Raw genomic sequence first — 27,464 nt, 5'->3', positions numbered from 1 at the left:
CACCCTGTTCCCTGTGCTCTCCAAAAGTTACAAACTGGCTTTCCTTCCTGATAAACCCCAAGGCTTCCTCACTGATTGGTCTCAGTTTGGGAAAGGACGTGACATCAGCAACTTTGCAGACTTGGGCTGGGGGGCTGTTGTGAGCTTTGGCCAGCCTCCAGCCAGCTAGGTGGAGCGTGTGTATGTGTGTGTGTGTGTGTGCGCGTGTGTGTACACGCGCGAGCGCGCGTCTGGGCGCGTGCGTCTGTCTGACCACAGGTAGTGCTCAGATTACCCTGCCTGTACTGTTCTCTGCTGTTCTCTACTGTCTGCCCAGGACGGTGCGGCTCAGCCAGCCACAGCACTGGAATCCCAGGAGCATGGAATTTGGAGTTCTGTGAACAACTGAAGTGGAACACGGACCTCTCCTGGCCTAGGAAACAGCACCATGGACGGCAAGCCAGGGGGCAGGAGCAGTAAGTCCTTGAGACCAGAAGACAATCCTGACACCAGTTTCTTTTCAAACCCATGGATGGGGGGTGAGTCCAGGGGCTCCGGAATCAGAGTGCTGGGGGGCTGGCTGATGCGATTAGGAGAGAAGAGGGCGGGGTGATTTCAGTGGCTCTGTCTGAGGTGTGTCCAGGGGGCAGCTACCGGACAGATGGCCACCGCTTGCTGGTATATATCCTTCACACGCTTGTCAATAACGCCTATACCTCTATCTGCAGAGTCCTAGAGACCACACAAAGTCAACTGTCACCGTTTACTCACCAGTAAAAACTTGAGCTCCGAGGAATTATACTGTGTGGGTCAAATGTATCACATATATCACACTGGAGGCACAAAAGTTCCTTATAACTAGGACATTTTTACTGCCAAAACATTTATGAAAAGGTCTTAGGTATTTGGCGTTTAGGTGGGGCTGGCTTTATAAATGATGTTCAGACATTGAGCACTGATTGATTCGCCTTGAAAGCAGACTGTTGTTTGTTTGTTTTAACTTTGGAGAAGCGTCTTTCAGGTGTGATTCTCAACTGTTAGGTGGTGTCCTTGCCAACTATCAAGACTCATGCCTCTGGGCAACTGTCATTTCTTGTGAGCGTTCAGCAGGTGCCCGCTGACGGAAGGGATGCCGAAAAATGGGTCTAAGCATTAGAGGCGAGATCATTACATTCAGGTTCATATTATCAGCAAAACTGCCCACAACGCTTGTCTATAGGGACCCAGCGGTCAGGTAGGACTTACCCCTCTCCTAGAGTGCGGCTGCTGAAAGGGAAAAAAACAGAAAAAAATAAAATACAACATGCCTTCCCTCTGACTGAGCAGAGAGGACTGCTCATTCATTCATTCATTCATTTATCCGATTTTGCTCGTCAAAGAAGCAGACTCACTCCACAGTGAGTAGGATTGGGATCCGCAAAGGGAGAACTGGATTAATCAGATTTATTGAGCACAAACTTGGAGCAGTAGAAAGCAGAGTGGCCCCCAAAATTACTTCACAAAAATGAATTTGATAACTGTACTTTTAAAGCAGCAAATTGTATTTCCAGGTCAATATGGGAAAGAATCCATAATTTGGAAGACTTCCCCACCTGATTTTTTTACACCTAAGTATTAGGTTTATTTTTATTTCCACTCAAGAGAGGGGTGCCAAGCCATTTTCACTGATTAGGGTTTCTAAAGATCCTAATCCAACTCCGTCTGGGGCCCGATTGGTGGGTAGGGGAGGGCAGGTGTCCACATACTCAAAGGTATGGTGCTTAAAAAGTGGACAGAGTGTCACAACTAGAATGCAGAGAGTCTTAGGGAGGCTGCTGCTGAGAACCAGTCTGGAGAGATGGAACTAGATAATGGAGCTACAAAGGCTAGGTGGCGTTTAGCCTTCGTGAGGCAGGCAATGGGGAGCCATCGATGGTTCTGGAGTGGAGATCTGGCAGTAATGAAAACTGTAAGTAAATGAATCTGGCAGCCGCAGCCAGGATGGACTGTGGGGTCATGGGAAATTGTTGGGCTAATCCACTGGTTCTCCAACTCTCATGCCTATGGAGAGCCACGGGGGAGCCTGCCGCACCGGTGAGTGAGAGAAGCAGGGAGGGGGGTCAGGGGTTGTCATTCCACAGGAACTAAAAGGAAGACAAGTTTCCGAAGAAGCAGAAGTCACAAGGTAGTGGCAGGACACCTCTGCTCTCCCACCTCCTCCCCTGCGTCTGACTGGCAAAGTCCTACTCGCCTTCCACACGCAGCCCCGCCGCCGCCACCATGCAGCCCTCCAGGGCTTTCTCCCAGGTGGAACCTCTCTCTCCCCTGCTTGGCGTGAGGCCTGCCGCTGGGCCACCACCTCCATTCTAGCCCAGTCGCCTCTGTTTATGCTTCTGAAGTCTTGACCGTGGCGAAGTGTGGAATGTGAAGCACCCGGAATGCTGTTTCCAAACGGCCACGTGGAGAAGCTCCGAGAAGTTCGGCTCAGGTGAGGCTTATTCCCGGCACGGGGCCGATCGGAGGGGAACCAGTGGCCGGCCTGGGGGAGCTCTGCGGCCCCGGCTCCGGCCTCTCCCTGCGGGTCTGTCTCCACCTCCTACTCTGGAGGAAGGGAGCAAAGGCTGTGCACGAGGCAACCGGCTCCTCGTCGAGATTAACGCTTGAATCCTCTGCCCCAGGAGCAAAATAAGAATGTCTTCCCCCTCCCCCGCCGAACATACCTTGTTACGGGTTGAATTGTGTCCCCCCCTCCCCCCCACCAAAAGACTCGTGGCAGCCCTAACCCCCAGCACCTCAGAATGTGACCTTATTTGGAAATAGGATTGCAGATGTAATTAGTTACCATGGGGTCATACTGGGGGAGGGTGGGCCCTGATGCGACGACTGGTGTCCTTGTAAGAAGAAGACGGGAGACACGGGGAGAAGCATTGTGACGGCACAGGCGGAGATTCGAGTGGTGCGTGTGCCAAAAAGACCCAACGACGATGGTGGCCACCACCTGAAGCCAGAAGAGGCCAAGAAGGATTCTTCCTTAGAGCCTCTGCACACGGCACGGCCTTCGTTCCTCACCTCTAGGCTTCAGATCTACACGACCGTGCCTTTCTGTCGTTTGAAACCAACCAGTGTGTGGTACTTTGATACGGCGGCTCGGGTGAAACTAACTCATATCCACTCCTAGAAACTTTTAGTGGCACCCGGGTGGCTCAGTCGGTTGAGCGTCCGACTTCGGCTCTGGTCATGATCTCACGGCGAGTGAGTTCGAGCCCCACGTCGGGCTCTGTGCTGACGGCTCAGACCCTGACACCTGCTTCCAATTCTGTGTCTCGCTCTCTCTCTACTCCTCCCCTCTTGCATTCTCTCTCTCTCTCTCTCTCTCAAGTAAATACATAAGAAAAACATTTAAAAAATTAAAAAAAAAAACTTTGGAAAATACCTTGAAGGAGAAACTGACACCACCCACAACCCACTGAGCAGGTAACCACGGTTCCTGTTTGTAGTGTCGATCCAGCAGGTTTTTTTGGAGACATTTCTTTCCTCACAAGATCCAGCCCACCCTGGAGAGAGTGGGCTCCCATTTTAAACAGACGACAGGCAAGCACAGGCAGGGAAAGGGAAGAATTCTGGGCTCTCGTGGCGGATTTTGAGATCTCGGGGTGCCTCAGCAGGGACAGCTTTTCTGGAGCAAACCTGCCCGAGCAGACAGAATGGGTGATGATGTGAGATCCCTGCGCAGAAAGTGGCCCGAGGGGGAGAGAGACGGAGACAGAGAAAGAAGAGGCTGGGGTGGGGGTGGGGGTGGGGGTGGGGGACCGGAGCAAGAATTATAGTGGACAGGTCTCAATCGCCCAGCGTTGCCTCAGTGGGCCTTTCTGTTTCCTGTTTCTGTCCGTGAGACTCTGTTTCTCTCTGTCCTCTTTTTTATTTGTCCTGGAATCCAACCAGGGACCCCACCGTAGCTGTAAACCCGGCGCCCGGCTCTCTGCAGTGCCATCGACCCGAGGCAGGTGCTCTGCCCCCTCAGGGCAACCCAGCCTCCCTTTTTGCCCCTTGACCTGGCAGAATGTTGCGTGTACCGGTCTCCTCTGAAATGATGGAAATTTACAAAGTCATTCCAGAGATTGCAATAAAAACGAAATGGCCTCCTTCCTAATGTGCTGTAGGGTTTGACGGAGACTCGACTGAAAAGAAAGGTAGGTTTAATGGCACTAATTGGAGGGCGTGTGGAGTGGGTTCGTTAGGAGAGCCGCCCGCCCCTACTGCATCTGTGGCATTGCCAGTGACCCCGTTTGGCATCTAGTGTTTGGTAGTAAAACGCTTAGACCCTGGCTGAGCAAGTGTTGGGGAGGAATCTTTAATATATACTCAGGGCTTGGACGAGGGGTTGGATACAGATCACGGCCCTTGAATTTCGAAGCCGGTGGTGGGGTCAAGTGGAAGGGGGGGGTGGTGACCTTGAGTGGCCTCTTCATCCAGCCTCCTACTGGGAGCATTTCCGTGTTTTGGCAGGAATAGGTCCCCTTTCCTGCCCTTTCTGCTCCCTCTGGTTGTTAGCAGGAAGGCGGGCACAGCTGCTTCTGGGTTTAATTGCACGTATTGCCTGTAGCTCATTGCCTGCTCGGGTGTGGGCTCTGGAAACCCCTGGAGAAACCTCTCCCTGAGCTTCCCAGGCAGGATCACACAGGATGGACTTCTCAGCTGTCTCTTCAGTGTTTTCGAGAGCTAATGAGAGTGTGTGTTTGGACTAGTCCATGTTGCAAATTACGGTGTTTACGAAACCGTGTGTGTGTGTGTGTACACATATCTCCATGCTCTCAATGCTAGAAAAAAAACCCCTATATCCGCTGTCACATTTTTAAGCTTTTACATAATCACCCAACTGTTCAGAGACCTGTTGAGGTCTCTGAAGTTTGGCTTTCCAAGGACCCCAGTTTTTCTCCTGGGCAGGAGCGACGGACACCCTATGATAGGTTCACCAAACGCTAGTCCGAAATGACTTTAAATTACGAAGGGAAGTCTCATACACTTCTCGTGGGAAGATACGTTGGTACAACCGTTTTTGGAAAATAGGTTGGAAGTTCCACAAAAGGCTGAACATCGGGTTCCCGTGTCCTAGAGCACTTCTACTCCTAGGTACGAAACCAAGAGAACTGAAAACGGCCACCCGAGAATGGGCACATGAATGTTCACAGCAGCATTATTCATAACAGCTAAGAAGTAAAAACGACACGGATGCCCGCCAACTGATGAATGAACAAATAAAATGTGGTTTCTCTATACAGTGGGTATTATTTGGCCATCAAAAGGGATGAATTACTGATGCATATGGTAACACGGATGAACCTTGAAACATTATGCTGGGTGGAAGGAGCCAGTCACCAAGGACCACATACTATGTGATTCCATTTACGTGAAATGTCCAGATCAGGCCAATCTATAAGGACAGAAAGTAGATCGTGGGTTGCCAGGTGTAGGGGTGGGGGAGAGCAAACATGGGGAGTGACTGCTGGTGGGCAAGGGGTTTCTTTTGGGGACGATGGAAACGTTCTCAGATTGACCAGAGTGATGGTTGCACAACTCCACAAATCTTCTGAGAACCGATGAATTATGCACTTAAAAAAGATATTTAATTTTTTTTTTTTTGAGAGAGAGCATGGGCAGGGGAGGGGCAGAGAGAGAGGGAGACAGAATCCGAAGCAGGCTCCAGGCTCTGAGCTGTCAGCACGGAGCCCGATCTGGGGCTCGAACCCACGGACCTCGAGATCATGACCTCAGCTGAAGTCAGACACTTAACCGACTGAGCCACCCAGGCGTCCCCGAATTGTACACTTTAAGTGGGTGAATTGTATAGTATGTGGATTATAAATCAAGCCGTTAGTCACATAGATGGGTGCAGACCGTCAGCCCCCCCCCCCCCCCCACCCTGGCACATGTACCGGGGCAACGGCCTGGGCTTCTCGGTGACACAAACTAGTCTGCTTTGTAAATACTACATTCCGAAGCAGGGGTCCACAACTTCAGGTATCCTTTTTTTCCCTCCTAGGGAAGTACAGAATTCCTTATTTACTGTAAATAGAAGGAGTAATGGTTTCATGATAAATGAATCCAAAACAAAGCCCATTTTCGTCTCCACTGGATAATACCGTTGCCTCATTTTTATGGCATCTGAACAGAGTTCGAATTTAGGACCCAAATTACCTGCCTGGACTGTTGAGGCTGTCAACTCTAATCATCTGAGCTTGCTTTAAGAGACCACGATCCATTAGGGTCCACTTGCACATTTATTTAAAACTGATTTTCCAAACCTTTCTCGATTTTTGGCTCTTTCTTCTCACTCAAGATTTTGTGCGGGTGGCATTTTGCATTCGTGCCAACAGTGCAGAATTCGTTGTCCTTTTACTTCTAATTTGGAGAGAAATCTTTCCACATCTGCAGTCTGAATTGTAGGCCCCCGGCCACTAGAAACAGCGATATTTTTCCTGAGAGGCTCCGGATCCTCAGAGGGCGCCGTGAGTACGTGAAGTTTGTGTTGAGCATATGGTTTTGGGAGGTCGCGGAAAAGCCGTTTGACCTTAGGTGCTCTTAGTGACCCCAGAAGAAAGCACTGGGCGGACAGTGTGTGGGCAGGTTCATTCAGCCTCCTCTCACCTGTAAATGCTTCATGAATCCGTCTGGAAGGATGGTAATTTGCTCCCTGGGACAGATTTTCCAGGGCATTGGTAGCCCTGTCTGGACAGCAGGCCGGCCTCAGCCAACACGTGTTAAGTACAAAGTGTGCTAGCCTCCTCCTTTCTGGCTTTTCATTTGGTAAGGCACTAGCAACTTCTCTGGTTCCCTAGGCGTCCTTCGCTTTTAGGAGACACCAGTTCCTTTCCAAGGTGTGCCTCGTATCAGACGGGCCTCCTCACCTTCTGACTTCCTGTGTTTGTTCTGGAAATCAGAACACGGCTCGAGATGAGGAAAGCTCCGCTCTGTGCCTCATGCGGGTTACCTCCACATTCAGTTCAAGAGACCAGAGCATTTAATTTCATGTGTTGGCATAGGGCTTATAGGCTTCCTTCCTAAGAGTGTGTATTCTTCCCATACGGTTGTAGAGTGATTTTGCCATTTTTAATAGCAGTGCTGGTGGGGTATAATCCAGACGCTGATTAATGGTAGGGCAGGATAATGATAGTAGCTAATAGGTATTGAGTTACGGGTAAGTATATTGCTGTCCTCACATGACAGGGAAGGAAACTGAGGCTCAGAGCCTGTCCCGGGACCCACAGCTCAGAAGCAGCCACACAGGTCTGAATCCAGGCCTCTCTTTAACCCCATTGGCGTGCTGCCTTTTGGGGTAAATAATGTCCCCCGTTACAAGGTCAGAGCAAACTCTAATTTGTGCCTGATACTGGGACAGGAGGTAATCCATAAACAGATAGAGTTCTGTGTCGATCTGATTTCAAACCTAATGGTGCGTGTAATCACACGATTACTACCATCAGTCTGTGGCGCTGTTTGCTGAGACACCAGAGTTTGTATGTCATACAGGAAGCTAGGCTGGCAACCGCAGCTTAGCACACTAATGCTGCTAATTAGTGAGGCTCTCACTTAACCTAAACAGACCGTTTGCCTTTGAAACCACTGGGTAAATGGGAGTCCAGGATTCTCCCATCTCAACCCACCCCTTTTGTCCTGTTTGGATACTGGCTGTAGTTCTTTCCTTAGCTATCTAGACCTTTCAAATAAAATGCGTACTAGCCGCATCAATGGAGGGGAGAAATGCTGAAAGGCTCATGGGAGTTTTGGTTGGTTGGCTCCGATGTCTCCATCCAGTAAGACCCCCTCGGGCTCTTACCGACCAGCAAGGATGAGCCTCGGGTCTGTCGTGCATGAACAGGAGGTAACCTGTTCTTCCCTTTCCACGCAGATATTGTGTCTGATTGGTCTCCTATGCACGAAGCTGCTATCCAAGGACGTCTGTTGTCTCTGAGAAGCCTCATCAACCAGGTACGTGGCTTTGGGGGAAGCAAAAAGAGAGGTAAATATGAAGCGTATCCTACTGTTCACCACACTGAGAAAAAAAATCATTTAGTCGGATATTAAGATACAAATTTCCTCGTCGGCAAAATAAGGTGATTCCTGTCCCCTTGAACCGTTTCTTTGGAGGCTGGCATGATAATCGAATTTAATACAATCCTGTGCACACAATAGGTGCTATAATATCTATCGAGTGAATAACAGGCCGATGAGTGCGTTCAGGCTGCCTTCGCTTTATTCAGTAGACCGCATTCCTGAAAATTATCCCGTGACACATTCTGTTCTCAACTGGGGCGGTTTTACCGCTGAGGGCACATTTGACAATGGCTGGAGACATTTTTGGCTGTCACAGCTGGGAGTGGGGGTCGGAGGGTGGGTGATAATGGTATCTAGTGGGTAGAGACCAAGGATGTTTCTGAACATGGACGGAGCACAGGACGGCCCTCTACATCAAAAAACTCTCCACCCCCAAATGTCAGTGGTGCTGAGGTTGGAAACCCCTGATGTGAAATAAATGCTTGAAATGTCTCTTTAAAAGCGTAATCTTGAAATTTTGAAGACATTTTCAGTGTTATTGAACCTCTAGGTGATGGTGGCTCCACCCAGTTTGAGATTCGTTTCTCTGCTCCTCAGGTGTCATCTCAAGTCCACACTGATTTAAGTTTCGCTGGTTTGAAACTATTGGGAACTACGCAAAGATACTTTTTAAAAAAGTGGGTTAAATCACCACTCAAAATTCTAATAAAGTTTTTGTTCAGAATGTTCTGTTTTCTGAAAAGACTATAGACCTTTTCACTTGACAGTCTGGACCCTTCTCAGCCTCATACTTTATTTTATTTTTTTAAATGCTTATTTAGTTTTGAGGGAGAGAGAAACAAAGTATGAGCAGGGGAGGAGCAGAGAGAGAGAGAGAGAGAGAGAGAGAGAGAGAGGGAGACACAGAATCCGCAGCAGGTTTCAGGCTCTGAGCTGTCAGCACAGAGCCTGACCCAGGGTTCGAACCCACAAACCGTGAGATCATGACCCAAGCTGAAGTCAGATGCTCAACTGACAGAGCCACTCAGATGTCCCTCAGACTAATGTTTTAAATGCATAAAGCACAATACCGAAGACCTATCAAATTGTTACAAAAATCAAACGCGACATAGTGATATAAAATGCATTAAATAAGATTTAGTTGGTGATGCTAATAACTACCCTATTTTCTAAGTAGGTTGAGCGTGTATTTTAAGATATTTCAGACACCTACAATAGTTATAATGTGGGGCACCTGCGTGGCTCAGACAGTTAAGCTTCCAGCTTCAGGTCGGGTCATTGTCTCACAGTTCGTGAGTTCGAACCCTACCTCAGGCTCTCTCTCTCTCTCTCTCTACTGTTGGCGCTGAGCCTGCTTTGGATCCTCTGCCTCCCTCTGTCTCTGCCCCTCCCCTGCTCACTCGTGCTCTCTTTCTCTGTCTCAAAAATAAACATTAAAATAATAATTATTATAATGCAATATAAGTATCTGTTATTCCTCTCAGTGATTGTCCTATATACTGCTATTACTACTGTGGTTTGTTGTCTGGAGTCATAATGGAAGGACATCGTACATCCTAGGTAGTTGTTAGTGACAATAAATGTTTTAAATTAAAAAAAAGTCCAGTTTCATGGGCCTATCTAGACTGAGAAATCCTTCTATGAGATAACAATTTCTAAAGAAAAATTTGAGACCACCCTAAGCCACTGTCTTCAGCTGTTTATGGTACCAGCGGCCTATTATCAATAGAAATATAGGTAGGAACACATAACTCTAGCTTAAAGCCGTTAAGCCGCTTCCCAGATAAAATGAAACATTTACCTTGTTTTGATAGGATGAAAAATGATCGCTGTAGCTTCTATATATCACTTATTAAATTGGACTGACATGCATTTATAGTCAGTATTTATATGTTTAGTGCGCATCAGACGGAACTGTTTCTTTATCTGAGCTCTATCGCATTATGTGAGCAAGTTGTCTTCTTGGAACCTCAATTCCTGCCTTCATAAAATGAGCATTCCAGTAACTACCCGTATTAGTCAGATCCTGCTGTGCAACAGAGCACCCCACACTCAGTGCCATCGTGTGATGAACAATTATTTCTAGCTCGCGAGTCTTTGGGTCAGCCAGCCGAGGCTGGGCTTGGCTCCAAGCTGTGGGTTGGGTCCAGCTCTGCTACATGTGTCTCCCATTCCTCTTGTTCTCATGGCAAAAGGCCGAGCAAAACCCCACTGTGCACGAGGACTTCCAGTCTGTTTACGTCACATCTGCCAACATCCCGTTGGCCAAAGCAAGTCAGACGCCCGGGTCTGAAGTCAAGGATGAAGGAATTATATTTTGTCAACTATGAGGTGATGGCAAGGGTGTGAATGTATTATACTGCTAGAGGGGAATACAGAATTAAGACCAAAAATTCAGTCTGTTATGTTACCTTATGTGGGTTTGTGAGAATGAACCGAGGTGACGTCCTGTAACTTACCTACTCCAGTTACCGTCACCACACATGGTATTTATTCTCTGACTACGATCTAATGACACTTTCAATAACGATCAAAGAATAGTGACAAACACAGGTGCTACACCAAACACACACATTTTAGGAAGGGGCATGAGACCAAACATTGAGATGGCTGTAAAACAAAGAGAAAAGAAAAAGAAATTCTCATGTGGCCCAAGAAGGGAGAAACTGAATCCGTAACTCATTATTCTTCACGGTGGCTTCACATTAAAATAATCCAGGACATTTTTTAGCAATAACAATGCCTGGGCCTCACTCCAGGTATTCTGATTTAACCTAGGGCCATCTTCATGCATTGGTGGTTTTTATTTATTTATTTATTTATTTATTTTTTAACGTTTATTTATTTTTGGGACAGAGAGAGACAGAGCATGAATGGGGGAGGGGCAGAGAGAGAGGGAGACACAGAATTGGAAACAGGCTCCAGGCTCTGAGCCATCAGCCCAGAGCCTGATGCGGGGCTCGAACTCACGGACCGCGAGATCGTGACCTGGCTGAAGTCGGACGCTTAACCGACTGCGCCACCCAGGCGCCCCATTGGTGGTTTTTAAAAAACGTTTATTTATTTATTTTGAGAGAGAGAGCATGAGTGGGGAAGGGCAGAGAGAGAGGGAGGGAGAGAGAATCCCAAGCAGGCTGTGCACTGTCAGCACAGAACCATGAGACCATGACCTGAGCTGAAGTCTAGAGCCAGACGCTTCACTGATGGAGCCACCCAGTCGCCCCACACTGGTAGTTTTCTAAAAACTCCTGTAGAGCCACTGTGTTCAAGGAATTTTTTTTTGAAAAGTCCATTTTGACAGTGTAGGAGAGAGAGAGACAGGCATTTGACAGGAAAGAAATAGTATAAGGAAAGGAACAAAAAGACTGGTAAGTTGGATTTCTTTAAAATTAAGAACTTCATCAAAAGGCAATGTTTAAAAAGCAAGGAGACAAGCCACAGGTGAGAAAACATTTTACATATATAAATATACATGTATATGCATATACATAAATATATAAGTAAATACACATATGTATATATTTATATATTTACATATACATATGTACATATATTTATATACATATGTGTATACATACACACACACACACACAGACACATCTTACAAAGGGCTCATATTCCTTGTCTAAAATCAATACAAAAAAGATAGGCAACCCAACAGAAAAATGAGCAAGAGACTTGGACTGGCATTTCATAAAAAGGGATATCCAAATATTCAACAAATAAATCAAACTATGCTGGTTAGTCGTTGGGATAATTCAGATTACAAGTGAGAGATTGTATTGCCAGCTTCTCCCACCAGAAGGGTTACATTTCAAAAGCCAGATAATACCAAGTATCGGCAAGAATACTTGGGCAACTGGGACTCTCGTATGCTGCTGGTGGGAGTATAAATTATACAAATCACTTTGGGAAGTTGTTAAGCGATATTTACTAAAGCTGAAAATATCCCTACCCCATAACCCAGCAATTCTACTTCTAGGTCTGTATGCAACAGACACAGATACGGTAAGACCTTCGATTGCAAGTAACTTGTTCCGTGAGTGATTACAAGACGAGCAAACATTTCTAATAAATTTTAACTTGATAAACGAGCCATGTCTTGCAATACGAGTCGTGTGATGCCGAATGTCACGTGATCACAACTGAGCCAATGGTTCTTGAGGTTTGCTTTGACCTACGAGTGCTTTGGTTTACAAGCATGTTTCTGGACTCATTGTGCTTACAAACCAAGGTTTTACTGTATGTGTGTCTGTGTGTTCAGCAAAGGGCACAAACAGGTCTATTCATAGCGGCATCATTCATAAGAGCAACAGAACAAAAACCTTGAGAGCAACCTCAGTGTCCATCAAAAGTAAAATGGTTAAGTATATGATGGCATATTACTCAACGAGACTCTGTACGGCAATGAAAATGGACGAATAAATGAGTGTGACAAGCATAATATTGAATGAAAGGAGCCACGCGCACACCCACAAATACATACTTCATGGTTCAGTGAACATAATATTCAAAATCAGGGAAAATTAACGTATGGTGTTACAGATCAGCATCGTGGATGCCTTTGTGAATGAGAGGTGGGTCATAATTTGGATAGCGTGTATGTGGGCTTCTGGTAATGTTCTTTTTCTTTGCCTGTGTAGTGATGAGATGTATATTTCCTTTATGATAATTCCCTGAGATTTACGCTTAGGATTTATTAACTTTTCTTTATTGCACTTCCATAAAAATTTATTTGAAAAAAAAAAAAACAGTAGCAGTTTGTTAGGCCAGCAGAAAGCAATTAAGGAATCACTTGACCATAGTGGGACCTTAATTTGGTGGTTCTCAGTCTGGACTGCACATTTGGAATCACCTTGAGATGTCTGGGATAAGGTGGAGCTCTTAAAAATACTGATGCCCGACTTCTATGTCCTTTGATTATATTGCAAGTGCTCTGGAATGCAGCCTGGTTATCAGGACTTTAAAAGCTCCCCGAGTGATTCCAAGGCACGGCCAAGACCGAGAGCCTTAGCAATAAAGTCTCGCTGAGAGCGAGTGGTGAAGACTGGCTTTTCAGCTCCTCGAATAAAACTCCTTATGCTGCCCCCTGAAATCCTCAAACGGCTAAGTCACTAGTGAGTGGATACTAGCAAAGATGCTGGTGTTCTAAAACATCAGATCTTTAGATGTGGCAGCTGATTGAAGGCTAAGTGATAAAGAATAGGAAGAAATCTCAGATGATGACGGCCTACAAGTTACCGAGAGCTAAGCATTTTGTATACACCATTTCTTAGTGCTCATAACAACCTTATAGGGTAGGTACAGTTGGTCCCATTTTATAAATGAGGAAGCTAAGGCTGAGGGAGATAAGTAACCGGCTCAAGGCCGCACTGCTTGTTAGGGGATGGTGCCAGCGTTTGAACTTGGGAATCACTCTGCTACCCTCCCTCCGAGGTCTCCATCCGAGGTATGGAACAAGAATAGTGGTGCCATTCAGAGAATGAGGGCTGGCAAGACAGGGAGGGCTTTCAGGGAGGGCTCGGTTGTTGGCAGAGGGTGAGTTGATGTGGTTAGTTGGGTCCCTAGGTGGTTGTGTCTTAGCAGGGAGTTAGAAACACGTACAAGGGGTAGAGATTTTGTTTTGAAAGCTGTATACCATATGTGGGGAGAGTATTGAGAGACAAAGAAAGGATTTGAGGGCAAATCCCTGAAATGTCTGTATGAGGAGATATTTGGAGGAAAAGGACAGAGTTAGTGAGAGAGGCAGTAAAAGGACAGTAGGAGGCCAGAGATAGAGCCTGTTTTGTTTTGTTTTGTTTTGTTTTGTTTTGTTTTTTTAGGGAGAGCTTGGTTTTAGAAGCCAGAGGAGATGTTTCACAAGGTTGGGATAAACCCATAGCAAATTCAGAGGTGGAAGGAGGCGGAGGTTAGAGCGATGTATATTGGATTCAATAAGGAGGAAGTCACTGGTGATCTCTAGAAGCAGTTTCGGCGGGATTGTGTTGGTAGATGAGAGAAGGGCTAGAAGTTAAAGAAAGGGGGGCAGGCTATTTCTGAAAAAAAAAACGGCATGGGGAAGCAAAGGGAAGAAGAGCATTGGATGCAAGTTTGGAAGAGGGTGAGGAATGAGGAAGGGAAGACTTTGAAACGCAAAAGGAAAGTCTGCCTGAAGAGGAGAGAGTGGGGGAACGCATGTGAGATGTGGCCGAAAGAAAGTCGTGAGGTGGCAGAGGGACCGGGTGAGGTCCCGTGAGGCTGTTGGGGTGAGCTCACCTGTTCCTGCCTCAGAGAAAGGAGCAATGGTAGAAAAGACTGGAGACATGCAGAGAGTGGAATGTAGGAAGTCCTCCCATCAAGTGGCTTTGATCTCCTTGCTACAGAAGGGACTGGTGTATTCTGATGAACATGAGAGACAGGTATTCATGACCTTCCTCTGTGCTGAGTGTAGAGAACGATGTGTCAGTTGAGTATAGGACAAGGGGAAAAGTGTAACCTTGTAGTCTGAAAGTTGGGGCGTATGATTTGAGGCTGGGACAGAAAGCCGCCAGGTACCGAGCACCGTGTCCCCATGGGTGTCCCGATACTGCCCAGCCTCAAGGCCCCATCAAAAAGAGCGTCTGATTATAGACTGAGAGTAGGGACAACTGATTATAGAAAAATTAAAGTAAGCCATTTAATCCATTACCCCCCCCCCCCTCCCGAGAACCTATTGCGGACTGGATCCCGTATGAAGTAATGGGTTAAAAATTACTTCACAATATTATACGATTCAGATTTGTTGATAATTCAGACAAATTGCCACCGTTCATTTAAAGTGGAGCTGTAGCTCAATGACGAACTGTACGTGGAGTCCTGAGTTTGCAAAGCGAACCTTAACGCAAAGGAACCTCTTTGTAATATGAATATGTAATATGTGGTGAAAGGTTTTTGTATGGCGATTAATTTCTTTTTTGCATTTTCATTTACCTGGGTGTTTGTATAAGTACCTAAATGATTGCTTAGAAATGGCAGTGGTCTCAAAAAAAAAATGGCAGTGGTGACTGCAGGAGTACATTTCATCTCATGATCTGTTGCACAGGGAAAAACGCAAGTAACATTTTGCAGTGAATTTCTTGTGTGCTCTAGCAGTGCGAGTGGAAGAGATAGGACAAATATGGAGCACTGAGAGGAGGGTAAAAAAGGATTTGAAAACAAATCTTTGAGGGGATGCCTCCAGTTAAATAATAGTAAAATCAAATAGCGGATGTCGCCCTAAAGTCCATGAGCAGTACTTGTAAAGGGAGAAATGCAAGAACTCCGTTCTTCTTGAGTTGCGGTCAGTAAGCATTTCTGAAGTGCACATTGGGTACAGATGGGATGTGAGGTTACAAAGGGAAGGAAGATATTGTCCCTTCCCTCTCTGGGAATAGCAGAGCTCGCGGGGGGCGGGGGGTGCAAAATGCTGAAAGGGATGTTGGAATCTCTCATTTACAAGTGGATTGTTTCTAGTCTCCCAGAACCATCCCCCCGCCCCAGGCCCACACAAAGAAGGGCTCTGGATTCAGGGTCCTGTGGACTCAGGTGTATGCCCAGAATTGTTGGACCTCTCAAAAATCTACGAGGTCACCCATCAGAGGGAAAAAGCCAACAGGACAGGGTGATCGGGAGGTTGACTGACTCATAAATGTGCACATAAGTGGAAGAACGTGTGTTAGGAATGATGATGTGGGACGCAATTTATTGGAATGGTTTTAGGCAAATTGTAACTCTTCTGGGAAGAAAAGCTAAATGTGTCACTAAGTCATCACTTAAACTAACCAGGTTCTTAACCGATGTGTCCCGAGGAAAAGAACTTTTACTGTACTCAGTTTCCTCCTGTTAGGGATAATGTAGTCCACCATCGGGGGGTCTGTGGAGCCTCTCCTGGAGCTCTTTTGATGTTTTGCTTGGGTTTGGCTCGTAATCCATCTCCTGGAGAGCACATTTCCCCAGAGGCTGATGAACCCCAGGGCCTTCAGACAACTTTCTTGGTTCTTTAGTCCTCGAGCACCTGGAGCAAGAATGTACTTGCCCCTTTCCTTTGGGAGTTTCTGCCTCTGCCTGTGGGGGTTCACCTCATGCTTTGGCCCTGTGTTAGTCATCTCTTGCTATGTAACGAATTACCCCCAAAGCCAGCGGCTTAATGTAATAGACATATATTAGCTCACCGTGTCTGTGGGTCAGGAATCTAGACACAATTTGCCTGGGTGAGGGACTCCTGTGAGTCTGCAATCAAGATGAGGGCCAGAGACATAGTCATCTTAAGGGGCAGCTAGAGGCGGACCTGAGTCCTAACTCACTTACGTGGCTGTTGGCGAGCATGAAAATGCCTTGTTTGTTTGTTTTATGTCATCAGGAATACCTTAGCATACCGTCAGACTGTGAGCCAGGTTGACTTTAAAAGAATTGTCACAGCTCTGGATCCGTGGCTCAAAACCAACCCTACAGAACTGTCGCTTTGCACTCATTACTCTGCTCGTTTCCTCTCCAGGGGTGGCCTGTGAACCTCATCACAACAGATGGTGTGTCCCCACTCCATGAAGCCTGCCTTGGAGGTCACGTCTCTTGTGCAAACATTTTATTAAAGCATGGAGCTCAGGTAAGTGCAGCTCAAATAATGTCTTAGAAACCATGAATGACAAACGAGTACTTCTATCCCTTTTGAATAATTTCCAGCATTTTTGACTAGCCTGAGTTGAGGTTTGAAGAGGGGTGTTTTCAAAAGTTGAATGTCCATCAGCTTCTTTGCTTTAGCAATAGATGAAGTATTGAGGTTTTAGCTAGAAAGTAATGATTTGTGTCTATATCATATTCTTTAACAGTCACTACTGAGAAACACCTGTTAGATATCTGCCTTCGTTCCTGAGGCTGGCAGGTAATGAAATATTTTGGAAAACATAGACCATTTGGCTCCTTAAGACCTGAATAATGGTCTCAAACCATGTCTACCATTTCCTAATATTGGAAACTTGGACACGTTACTTAGGCTCTGAGCTTTAAGAGTCTGTATCTGAGAAAAGGGAGAAAATGACAAGGAAGTTATGTATCTTCTTGTGGTTTTGTGAGGATTGAGAGACGTGAGGTATAGGATTATTATTTGAAGGGCGAGAATCAGGATGGCATAATGAGGTCCTAGAGAAGGAAGACACAAAGTCATTACATTTGAAAGTAGGGACCAGTAAGTCTTCCGTTAACTAAGTCCCCCATGTTCGAAAGTGATGGACGAGTCTGATCAGAAAATTATATATATATATATATATATATATATATATATATATATATGTGTGTGAGTTTCTCATATTCTCTCAACCGGCATTCACTGAGCACGTATTATGTGCCTAAACTCTGGATAAAGATTCTTAGGACCTTTGTAAACTACATGAGGGCACAGCCAGATAGGTAAACAGGTGAATAAGTGAATATAACCCTCGTTACTTTAATAGATAAACCCTGAAATCTCAGTAGCCTAATGCAGTCAAAGTTGATTTCTTGCTCAACTGAAACTCCCGTGTGGGTGTTCTCTGTTGGGTGGCACTCTCTGGGGGTGATTCAGGCACGCAGCCTCCTTTCAGCCTGTTGCATCCATCTTCGACAAGTGGCTTTCACGTGTGCTCCTAGTGGTGGCCGCCACTCCGGGTGGCCAGAAGGAGAAAAGATGCAGAAGATTGCGCATGGAAGACGTTCAAGGGCCTATCTTGGCGGTGACATCTATCGCTTTTGCCCGCACCCCGTGGGCCAGAACTCAGGCCACGTGTAACTGCCCGGGAGGCGGGGAAATGTAGTATGCCCATGAGCCGCAAGGAGCGGAAGTTGGTTTGTTGAATGCACAGCATCTCAGCCACAGCAGGCCATTACACGGCGCTCTTTTTGCCCACTATATCCTGCGGTATAACAAAGCGCCCCAACTTAATGACTGAAGACAATAGCCATTTATTTATGTCACAAATCCTTGTGTTGGCCAGATAGTTCTTCTGGTCTGTCCTGCTTCGGCTGACGTCAGCTTAGGCATTGGAGGTTAGCTGACCGGTTGGCTGGGGCAGGCTGGTTTGTGATGACCTTGGCCAGGATGGCTGAGGAGACGGAAAATCCCCACGTGGTCTCTCAACCTTTGGCAGGCAGCCTGGGCCTGTTCACGTGGTAGCGGGGATTCCAAGAGCATCAAAAGAAGGTGGGCTCTCAGCTTGCGGCACATTTGCTGTTGTCCCATCGGCCAAAGCAAGTCCCCTGCGCACGCCCCGATCCAAGGAGGAAGAGCGGTCTCCGTCCCGTGAGGGGAGGAATTGCAAGGCTACATTGCAAAGGGATATGCATCCTGTGCAGAGAATCTGAGGCCATTTTTGCAAACTACCACCATGTGATAAGCTAAGGTGGTTGCTGGGAGCACACGGAAGGGTTCCTGGCCTGTTCGTTTCTGGTGGGGGAGAGAGGAGGCCCGAAGAGGATCCCTAGGGGAAATGATGTCTAAGTTGAAACGTAAAGGACCCGTTGGAATCGGCTGAATGCTGGGTTGTCCGTGCCAGGAAATGGCTTTCTCCTGACAGTAGTCGTAGAGAACCATAGATGAGTGCGTCATCGGGTTTATATTGGGGTTAGGTTTCCACACATGGAAACAGGGCCAGGACTAAGGAAAGGCAGAGAGGCACCTAGGGTGCAAGCTTTAAAGAGCCCCTCACTCTCAGGGCTGTTCAGCATCACGTGCCCCTGGGAGTGAGTGTCTCCTTAAACTTTGCACCCTCACATCTTCTGTGCCTCTCTAATCCTAGCCTTCCTTGGAAATGGCTTGTGAGAATGACTTCATTGTCTTCATAATATCTCTGCTGAACGGATTCACCACAGAATTATTTGACAATGTAGAAAGATTGCATTTGGCTTTGCTCTTTCCTATTCGATTATAGCCCAAACGCCGTGAAGTCGGATGTTAACTTGTAAGTTTCTGTCTGCTTTCCAACGTTTGGAAAGATCGCCCCCAAAGACGATAGTTTTATGGCCCTGTAGGACATTAGCCGGTCTTGTATCTATTAGCAAATGTATTTCAGCATTTAATTGGCTGACAATATAAATTCTGCTTTGAGCCAGCCTTACCCCCTTACCGGTTCCCTCATCGATGAACGAGTTGAATAAAATCTTTGGCACATACTCACCCTACATTTCTGTGAAAGTCACATTTAAAAATTTTTTAAAGATGTTATGTTAACAACTCTAAAAGGTTACTCTCACTGCTGTGAAGGAAACTGGAATGGTGTGGGATGGGTCTAGAATGGAATGTTTAAAACGAGATTCGTTTGTAAACTATTGGAATTAGCCTAACTAGTTTCAGGGTTCGTGTTCTTGGGGGCGTGGAAATGATAGACTATGCCGTAACATTCTCAGTGCCGTCCCTCATTCAGTTTTTCAAAACCTTGTGGAATTTGGTAATTTTGTCCTCATTTTATAGCTGTGGAATTTAAGGCTCAGAGGAGTTAAACAGCAGCTTGCAAGTAGGGCAGCTCAGATTTGAACCCAGGACACCCCTCTGCCTGCCTTCAGCCTGGAGCTTTTCTTTCCAGGTGAATTGTGTCACCGCCGACTGGCACACTCCTTTGTTCAATACCTGTATCAGCGGCAGCCTGGACTGCATGACTTTGCTTCTACGTCACGGTGCCAGCCCCCACCCGGTGAGCGACCTGGCATCTCCCATCCATGAAGCTGCTAAGAGAGGTAAATCTGAATTTAAGTTTTCCGCCCCTACTTCAACAGACATCTTCCTGTTGAAAGGAAGAAGGAAGAGGAGGGAGATTAAAAAATTTTTTTTTCAATATTTACTTATTTTTGAGAGAGAGAGAGAGAGAGAGAGAGAGAGAGAGAGAGAGAGAGAGATTCTTAGCTTATTTCTCGAGGTTTATTTTTGAGAGAGCAGTCAGCACAGAGCCCGATGCAGGATTCGTACCCGTGAGCCGTGAGATCGTGACCTGAGCTGAAGTCGGAGGCTTAACTGACTGAGCTGCCCAGGGGCCCCGAGGAGGGATATTTTTTGAGGGATATTTTCTCAGTGTGGGATCCTGGGACCAGACACATCAGCCTGGTCTGGCATGCCGTTGTAGATTCTTGGCCCTCACGCCTGACCCCCTGAATCAGCAACTCTGGGGTGGGGCCCAGCCATCTGCATTTTGTTTCACAACCACCCAGGTGATTTGGATGCACCCACAGTTTGAGAAGCCCCCTTTTGCAGCCTCTGGAATGTGGCTCACTGCCGGATTTCTGGAACAGGGTCTGGCACACGGTAGACTGTCCGTCAATGTTTGGGGAATACCTTGTTGAACACATGACCCCACAAAAATCAAATGATTTTATAAAACAAGTTATATTCTTCTATTTTAGGGCCTTAAGGAATGTTGTCACAGGGCCACCTAGGATTTTTAAGTGGAATGAACTTTCAGTTTTTGGAAATACAGGATGTTGTATACAGCTTGGGGTGATTGTCCACCACGCCTAGCCTCATTGAGGTATAACTGACAAATAAAATTGTACACAGTTAAGGTGTACATAATGATGTGATACACATGTACATTACGGAATGGTCACCACAGTCAAATTAATGAAGACATTCATCACCTCATATAGTCGCCATTTTTGTGTGCATGGTGGGGAGCACTTAAGATCTACTGTCTCGGCAAATTTCAGGTATAGAGTACGGTATCCCGAACAGTCACCATGCTGTACGTTAGATACGCAGGACTTATTCAGCCGGGGTAATACTCTCCACAAAGTCGTAATTTTTCCGACATTCTTCACTCGGGCACAAAACACAACATGGCCAGTTTTGCTCCTCTCCAGAGTTCATTCCCGCCCTCATCACCATCATGACCACACATCGGCGGAAGGGAGAGTTTTTAGCTCCCCGGTGGCTTTCCCAGGATGGCTCCCCGGGAGCCTGACGGCAACCCCATGTGACTGAATCCATCCATATGCTAATTAGCTCCCAGAGCGTTGACATTTATTCCTTAAGAGACGGGGCAGCTCATCATATTCGCTGGGTGCATAGAACTCAAATGATGTAAAAAGCGAAATGCAAAGGAGCAATGTTTTAAAGTACAGCCTCCTAGACCAAGCAAGGGTGATGCGGCTTCTGCCAGCCCCCCCTCTGCCAGACTGGGCCCCGCTCCCGTTGGATTTGGCGGCTGAACCCCACCTGGGCCCACGGTGCCCTGTTTCTCCCAGGGCCTGCCCTGGGGGACCCTGTGGGCTGCCTGTCCCATCCCATGGCCCACACCGTGCCCTTTCCTCTTTAGGTCCCCCCGCGGTCCTGTCCCTCCACACCCCTCCCGACCCTCACTTCGGTTTCTATATCCGGGCCGATTACAAGGCCACCAACGCTTGGAAAAGGTTGCCGGTCGCTTACCGGGGCTGGTAAACCCAAGAGGGGCTCTACGCGGAGCTGCAGCTACCATCTCAACAGTCGACCCATTCCCTGATGGCCGGGATTAAATTCATTCCCTGTTCCCCGCGCTAGCTTCTGGTCCCGGGGAAATGTACGCACCCCAAACACAGGGAAGGTGCGGTTTCCCCCGCTGAGGGAATTTGTGCGATAGCGTCTTTCTTCTGCTTTGGGCTGCAGGCCACGTGTACTGCGTCGAGATCCTGGCAGCTCACGGAGGCAACCTCAACCTCAACATCAGCCACCTGGGCACCCCTCTGTATGTGGCGTGCAGGAAACAGCAGGTGGCCTGTGTCAGGAAGATTCTGGAGTCAGGTAAAACATTTTAGAAAGCACGCGAAACAAGGAAAGAAGACGAGAAAGAAATGAAATGCATTTGAAAGCTCTCTGTGTTATAGCAGGGGACACGGTGGGGGCAGTGGACTCAGACAGGATCAGGGTTCACGGTGACTGTGTTCCCGTGGGGAAATATTTGAACCTGTTTGAATGTTCATTGTCTCCCTTGTAATGCGGATAATGATGATGATAGTACTTCCTCCCAGGGTGGTCCTTGCTCCTCCCCCCTCCCCTCGGCCACCTCCCTCCACAGTGCGCAGGCACATTCTTAGCCCTGCTGACTCCCACAGCTGCTGGACCAGGCCTGGGTCTTCCCCCCGGGGCCTCCTTCACCAGTGTGCTTGGATCCGGAAATTCCACCTGTCCCGTTTGTAGCTCATTGTAAATCTTCTGTTATCCTCAACAAGGCCTATGCAGTACCCTTCTTTTTCACCTCCCTGCTGTTGTCCAGTCTCTTGTTCAACCTTGGAAGACCCATTTCATCACCCCTGTAGTTATCTGAGTCCTGCTTATTCTTCAAAACTCCAATAACCTTTCCCTTCCCTCGAATGTTCTTAACGTTTTTTGTTGTTGTTGTTGCCTTCTACTCATTTGGCGGCCATTGCCATGAGTTAGAAGATTGATTCTTATTTTCTCTCTCTTTCCGCCTCCATCTCTCTCTCTCTCTCTCTCTCTCTCTCTCTCTCTCTCTCCCTTTTTCCCTCCCTCTCCCATAATGCTCTAGGTAGATTTTAAGCTTTCAGGAAAGGGCCAGGTTTCACATCCCTCACAAAGCCAAGAACAATACGGGAACAATCCAGTTAATATCTGTTCAATCCAGTTAATATTTGTTGAGTGGACGTAGTTTCCCATTTTATTAGAGGGGCAGCAGCTCAGGCAAAACCACATGTCTCCACGTGTCCCCGTGGGAGCTGGCATCCAGCTGGGGTGGGGATTTGTAGAGACTGTAGAGACAGGATTGGCTTGGGATGGGCCTAGAAATCCACCTCATTCCTGAAGAGGAGGACTTTGCCATCTTTCCTGTGACCTTGGAATTGGCCATCTTGTTCTATGAGATGCCCTCACAAGCTAGTTGCTATTTACAGTTCATATCACACAGTCCCAGGTCCCGGGCTTTACACCCCATAAGAGTTGCTCAGTGTGTGAATATGGTGCTCGGTATAGATGAGATTTCACCGTCTGGCCTCACTTCCAGTTTGTACAAATATTGACACACCTTGAATAGTGAACATGCAGCTTTCACACCACCAGGATTCTTGTTGTATGTAACACACCTATGTATAGCACTCAAAGGCAAGGTGTTTTGTTTTTAAGCTTATTTATTTATTTTGAGGTAGGGGGAGGGGCACAGGGAGGAGAGAGAATCCCAACACGGGGCTCGATCTGGCCAACCATGAAATCATGACCTGAGCCCAAACCAAGAGTCGAACGCTTAACCGACTGAGCCACCCGGGTGCCCCAAAGGCAAGGTTTTAAGCCTCATGTGCAGTATAGCTCAGTGTTGTGCCGTCAGTCACATCGTCAGATGGCGTCTTCCCCGTATTGTTAAACGGATTCCAGTCATGCCCATTTTTGCGGAACTGCCCTGCCCACTGCAGACGCCCTTTGGTTAAGGACTTTTGCGGCACAGTCGTTTGAGGAGGGGGATGCTGGGACTTGGCTTCTTGGCTGACTCTCTGTTCTTCTTGTGACGGCACAGGAGCAAGTGTGAACGAAGGCCGAGGTCTGGACTCCCCTCTTCACGCAGCGGCCAGGGCATCCAATGGGGAGCTGGCCATCCTGCTCATGGATTTTGGAGCGAACCCCCAGGCCAAGAACGCTGATGGCAAATGTCCCTTGGAGTTGGTGCCTCCAGAGAGCCCTCTGACTCAGATCTTCTTGGAGCGTGAAGGTGCTTCCCCCTTGCCCGAGCCTAGGCCCTAATCCGTAGAGACTCCTGCGGGCTCTAGCGGGAGACAGGTACTTACCGAGTTCTGACTTCTGATATCGTGTGAGAGACCGTTCTCTGCCATCCCCCATTGTGGGGTGCTGAGAGAATCTAGTATTCGACAAGGTACGGTACCGGCTATGTAGTAAGGAACCATCTGTCGTTTGGGATGTTGGAGACAGGCTATCTTGGGTGATAGAGTATTCAGATATGGGGTAGGCCAGCTTTGACAGCATTAACATATCATTAAAAAATGTTTGATATTAAAGTTACCTAAAACATACTTTAGAATGATGCAGTGGAACCCTCTTTGGGGCTGGACCGTACCCCTGGATGCCTCACTGCTCTACAGATGGGCCAGGCTACGGGGCGCCGGGTTTGTGGGGGCAAGAAGGCAGCTCATTGGTGATGAGACACTTACTGTTATATGCCAGGGACCACTGAGTCCACACTCCTTCACAAATGAGAACCAGCACTCTGGACCCAAACAACTAAACATTGTCACTGAGCGCCGTGCAAGGGGGTAGGGCTGTGGGCTGGGGTGGGGCGCAGAGACCCCTCCTCCCCTGGCATTCACAATTGTCCCTGGAAATGGAGAGCGGCCCGCTCAGGACCTACTTTTTCACCAGAGTGTGCACTTTGTTAAGTTTTCGGGATTGTGGGACCCTGCATGTGGCCGCCCTGGGAGAAGAGCTCTGACGGCGTGTCATCCGGTTATATTCTCCTCGCAGGCTGAGCATCGGGCCTAGCTCTGTGCAGAATCGTACCGCGGCCGCCGAACCCTTCCCGCCGCTCCGATTGCCCCGGGTACTTGCAGCCAAAGACCTGTCTCAGGGCCCCCCAGACAAGGCCTGTACTCTCTGAGCAGCGTCAGCGGGCTAGGGAAGGCCAGGCCCCGGGCGCAAGGAACGGTTCAATAGAGACCCCTTTACGTTAGGCAGCGGGGTGATCGCCAGGCCATTCTACCTGCGTTTTGGTGATTTGTTTTTTCAAGAAAATTCTATCTATCTATCTGTCTATAGGCCTGCTTCTCCAGCAGGTCCAGACCGCACTATGCTTGGGGCCCATGATGTTTTTAGGGACCCACAGAAATGTTGTAATTCCTTTTCACATCTGAAGGAAAAAAAATGGATAAAACTCAACCTGGATTATGTTTGTCTTTATACCCACACAGTTGTAAAATACCGTTTTTTTTTTCCCATTGGGAAAGAGGGCCACAAAAGCAGAAGGGCCTCCTGGGCCCCTAAAGTCCCCAAGTCATGTACACAGACACACACACACACACACACACACACACGCACACAATCCCCTCATCTGCCTCAGCAAATAATCCCGGCAGATTTTCCGATCACGTCCACAGGCTCTTCCTTCTACTTTCTGTCCCCAAGCCCATTCGTAGGCTCCTACATTGCCTTTCATTCCTTTGATTACATTTTGGTGACGGTGTGATCGATGATCCCCGCTGGTTTGTAAAATGTCATTTGTCACTGGAGAGACTTACTGCTGCTTTTGCCTCCATGAGGCATTTTTGGAGTCATCTGCCCCTCTCAGCAGCCTGGAAGCCCACAGGAAATGAGGCCAGGCAGGCACAGAAGGCCAGACCTGCAGCTCTAACCCAGCAGATTCTGTCTCTGGATGTCCCTGGAAAGGAGTTCAGGAATAGTACCACCCCACCCGCCTTGAAAAGCGTCTAAAGCAGTGTTTACTCATGGCGCACAAGGAAAACTAAAAAAAAAAAAAAAAAAAAAAAATGCCGGTCAGCCCAGTGCGACAGGAGCCACGCCCCACATTACTTTCGCCGTACAGCATCGTGTGAAGCGTGAGTGTTGCTGGGCGAAAAAAAGAAATCGAGACCCAGACCGACAGATAGTTCGCAGAGAGAAATTAGCTGGTTTTATTACTGAGCAAAGCAAACTGCTCGAACGCTCGCAGGTTGCCAGTGCTTTATGGAATGAAGGCTGCAGTTGTACGTCATCCTACTTACAGTAAACGGCAGATATTCGATTGGTGTCGGTAGCTGCACTGAGCTAACTCCGATGTCCCGCTTTTCTGCATCGTCCAACAGTTCTTTATCGGTTCCTCCCCCAGCCGTTCCTGACAGCGTGTCTAGCACACGTGATTAGTCACGTCCCTCACCATTCCTTTACGAGGTGAGCCGAAGTTCAGTTTCCCCACAGTGTACTTTCTGCCGCTTGTTAATGTGTGCCTCGCGCGCGCTGGGAAGCGGTTCGTTAGTACATGGCTCCAGTGGCGCTGAACGTAGTCTGGAAGGTTCCCTCAATCCCGACGGGGGCCTTCGGAGTGTGCCGCAAGGTCCCGCTTGAAAATCCCGCATTCATTTTCGTTGATGGTGCGTGCGGCTCTTTCCACCTGTCCTTCTCTGTCACCTGAGAAACAGGCAACCGAGTTGTAGGGACGCGGTAGGAAATCCGAGGCCTCTGGATCTTTCCGCGTGTGTTCTCAACCCTGGCTGCACAATAAGATGACCCGGGGCACGTGCCTTTAAAAAAGCCAGATGGACAGGCCCCACCTAACGTTCACTGACGCGCCATCTCTGGGGTGGGACCCAACACCGTGTGGTTTCAAGCTCCCCGGATAGGTGATTCTAAAATGCATCCTGGATTGAGGGCCACTGCCTTCTGGGATTCTTGACGGTGCATAGCTTGGCTTTTTTGTGTGTGTTTGATAAGCAGAGCACAATTCCCATTACAGTTTGGTGCAGGGGGTGGGGGAGGGGTGGGAAATCGTTCCCCACCCTTTTACTCCATAACGGGGTTTCTCAGCCTCAGCTCTGTTTACGTTTCGGGCCAGGTGGGGGCTGTGCTGTGCACCATATGATGTTTAGCGGCCTCTCTGGTCTCTACCAGCGAGATGCTAGTAGCACCTCTCCCCCAGGTTGTGACAAACAGAAGTGTCTCTAGGCTTTGCCAACTGTCCCCTCCTTTTCCCCTCCCCCACAGCCCCCTGTTGAGAACCACTGTCCTGGAATGTAAACTCTTGGCTCGTTCCCTGGGCCAGGTTTGTGCTGGCATCGGGTTAGCCCTGAACGCAGAATAAAAAAAAACAAATATGACTTAACTCAGGTAACATACACTTACTTGGGCCTCACTGATCGCTCACTTTATTTGAATATCCCAAAACTGCTAAATTATAAAAATACACGTTTGTATCTCGAAATACCCTATCTTTTTTCTTAAGGTAAAAATACAAGGAAGCTGTTAAACATGAATTTTCTCTCCATCCTGGGGAATTTTGTGCGGCTTCGTCATTCCAGACTTAGCTGCCTTAGGCCTCCATTAGCAGGAGTAGGCTTTGACTTTTTTTTTTTTTCCAGTCTCTTCTAAATCAAAACCTAACAAGCTCATTTGCATGAGATTCCGGGTAAGAGAGACCATGGCCTAAAAATGCTGCCCCCCCCACCCCCACCCAAGACCAGAACGTGGTCTTCGGGAGAGCGGCGTTATCTCCTTGTGACCGTGGTGCGGCTCGGGTGCTGTATAAGGACAGAGCAAGTAGTCTTGGGTCGCTGGCACCAACGTGTGGCTTGTCTCGCCGTCTCTCTGCAGGGCCTCCTTCTCTGCTGCAGCTGTGCCGCCTTCAAATCCGGAAGTGCTTCGGAATCCAGCAGCATCATAAGATCAACGAGCTCTTTCTCCCTGAGGAGCTGAAGCGTTTTCTCCTACACATGTGAATGAGATAGCTCAAAATCTCAGGGGGATATCACAGGCCGCACATGAATGTGGTTGAATGTTGTGGCCACCGGCATTGTGAAATAAA

The 27,464-nt window shown here is 47.8% G+C and overlaps 1 protein-coding gene across 3 annotated transcripts; it reads left to right on the top strand.

Moving 5' to 3' along the window:
- Nucleotides 1-239: 239 nt before the first annotated feature.
- Nucleotides 240-27,464, top strand: ASB9 (ankyrin repeat and SOCS box containing 9). 3 transcript variants are annotated; one of them, XM_047845044.1, is made up of 7 exons: nt 240-518; nt 7,865-7,944; nt 16,502-16,609; nt 19,557-19,707; nt 21,605-21,739; nt 23,460-23,719; nt 27,254-27,385. In XM_047845044.1, the coding sequence occupies exons 1-6, from the start codon at nt 428-430 to the stop codon at nt 23,681-23,683; spliced, it is 789 nt and encodes a 262-aa protein (XP_047701000.1). In that variant the 5' UTR covers nt 240-427; the 3' UTR covers nt 23,684-23,719; nt 27,254-27,385. The 3 variants fall into 3 exon arrangements, with proteins under 3 accessions (XP_047701000.1, XP_047700999.1, XP_047701001.1); XM_047845043.1 differs by having other exon boundaries at nt 242-518; nt 23,460-23,651; nt 27,254-27,464; XM_047845045.1 differs by lacking the exon at nt 240-518 and adding an exon at nt 541-2,446 and having other exon boundaries at nt 23,460-23,651; nt 27,254-27,464.

The sequence above is a fragment of the Prionailurus viverrinus genome, chromosome X (assembly GCF_022837055.1).
Source record: "Prionailurus viverrinus isolate Anna chromosome X, UM_Priviv_1.0, whole genome shotgun sequence".
Classification (NCBI taxonomy): Eukaryota; Metazoa; Chordata; class Mammalia; order Carnivora; family Felidae; genus Prionailurus; species Prionailurus viverrinus.
The sequence above is the reverse complement of the archived record's forward strand: the minus strand, read 5'-3'. Positions and strand labels throughout refer to the sequence as shown.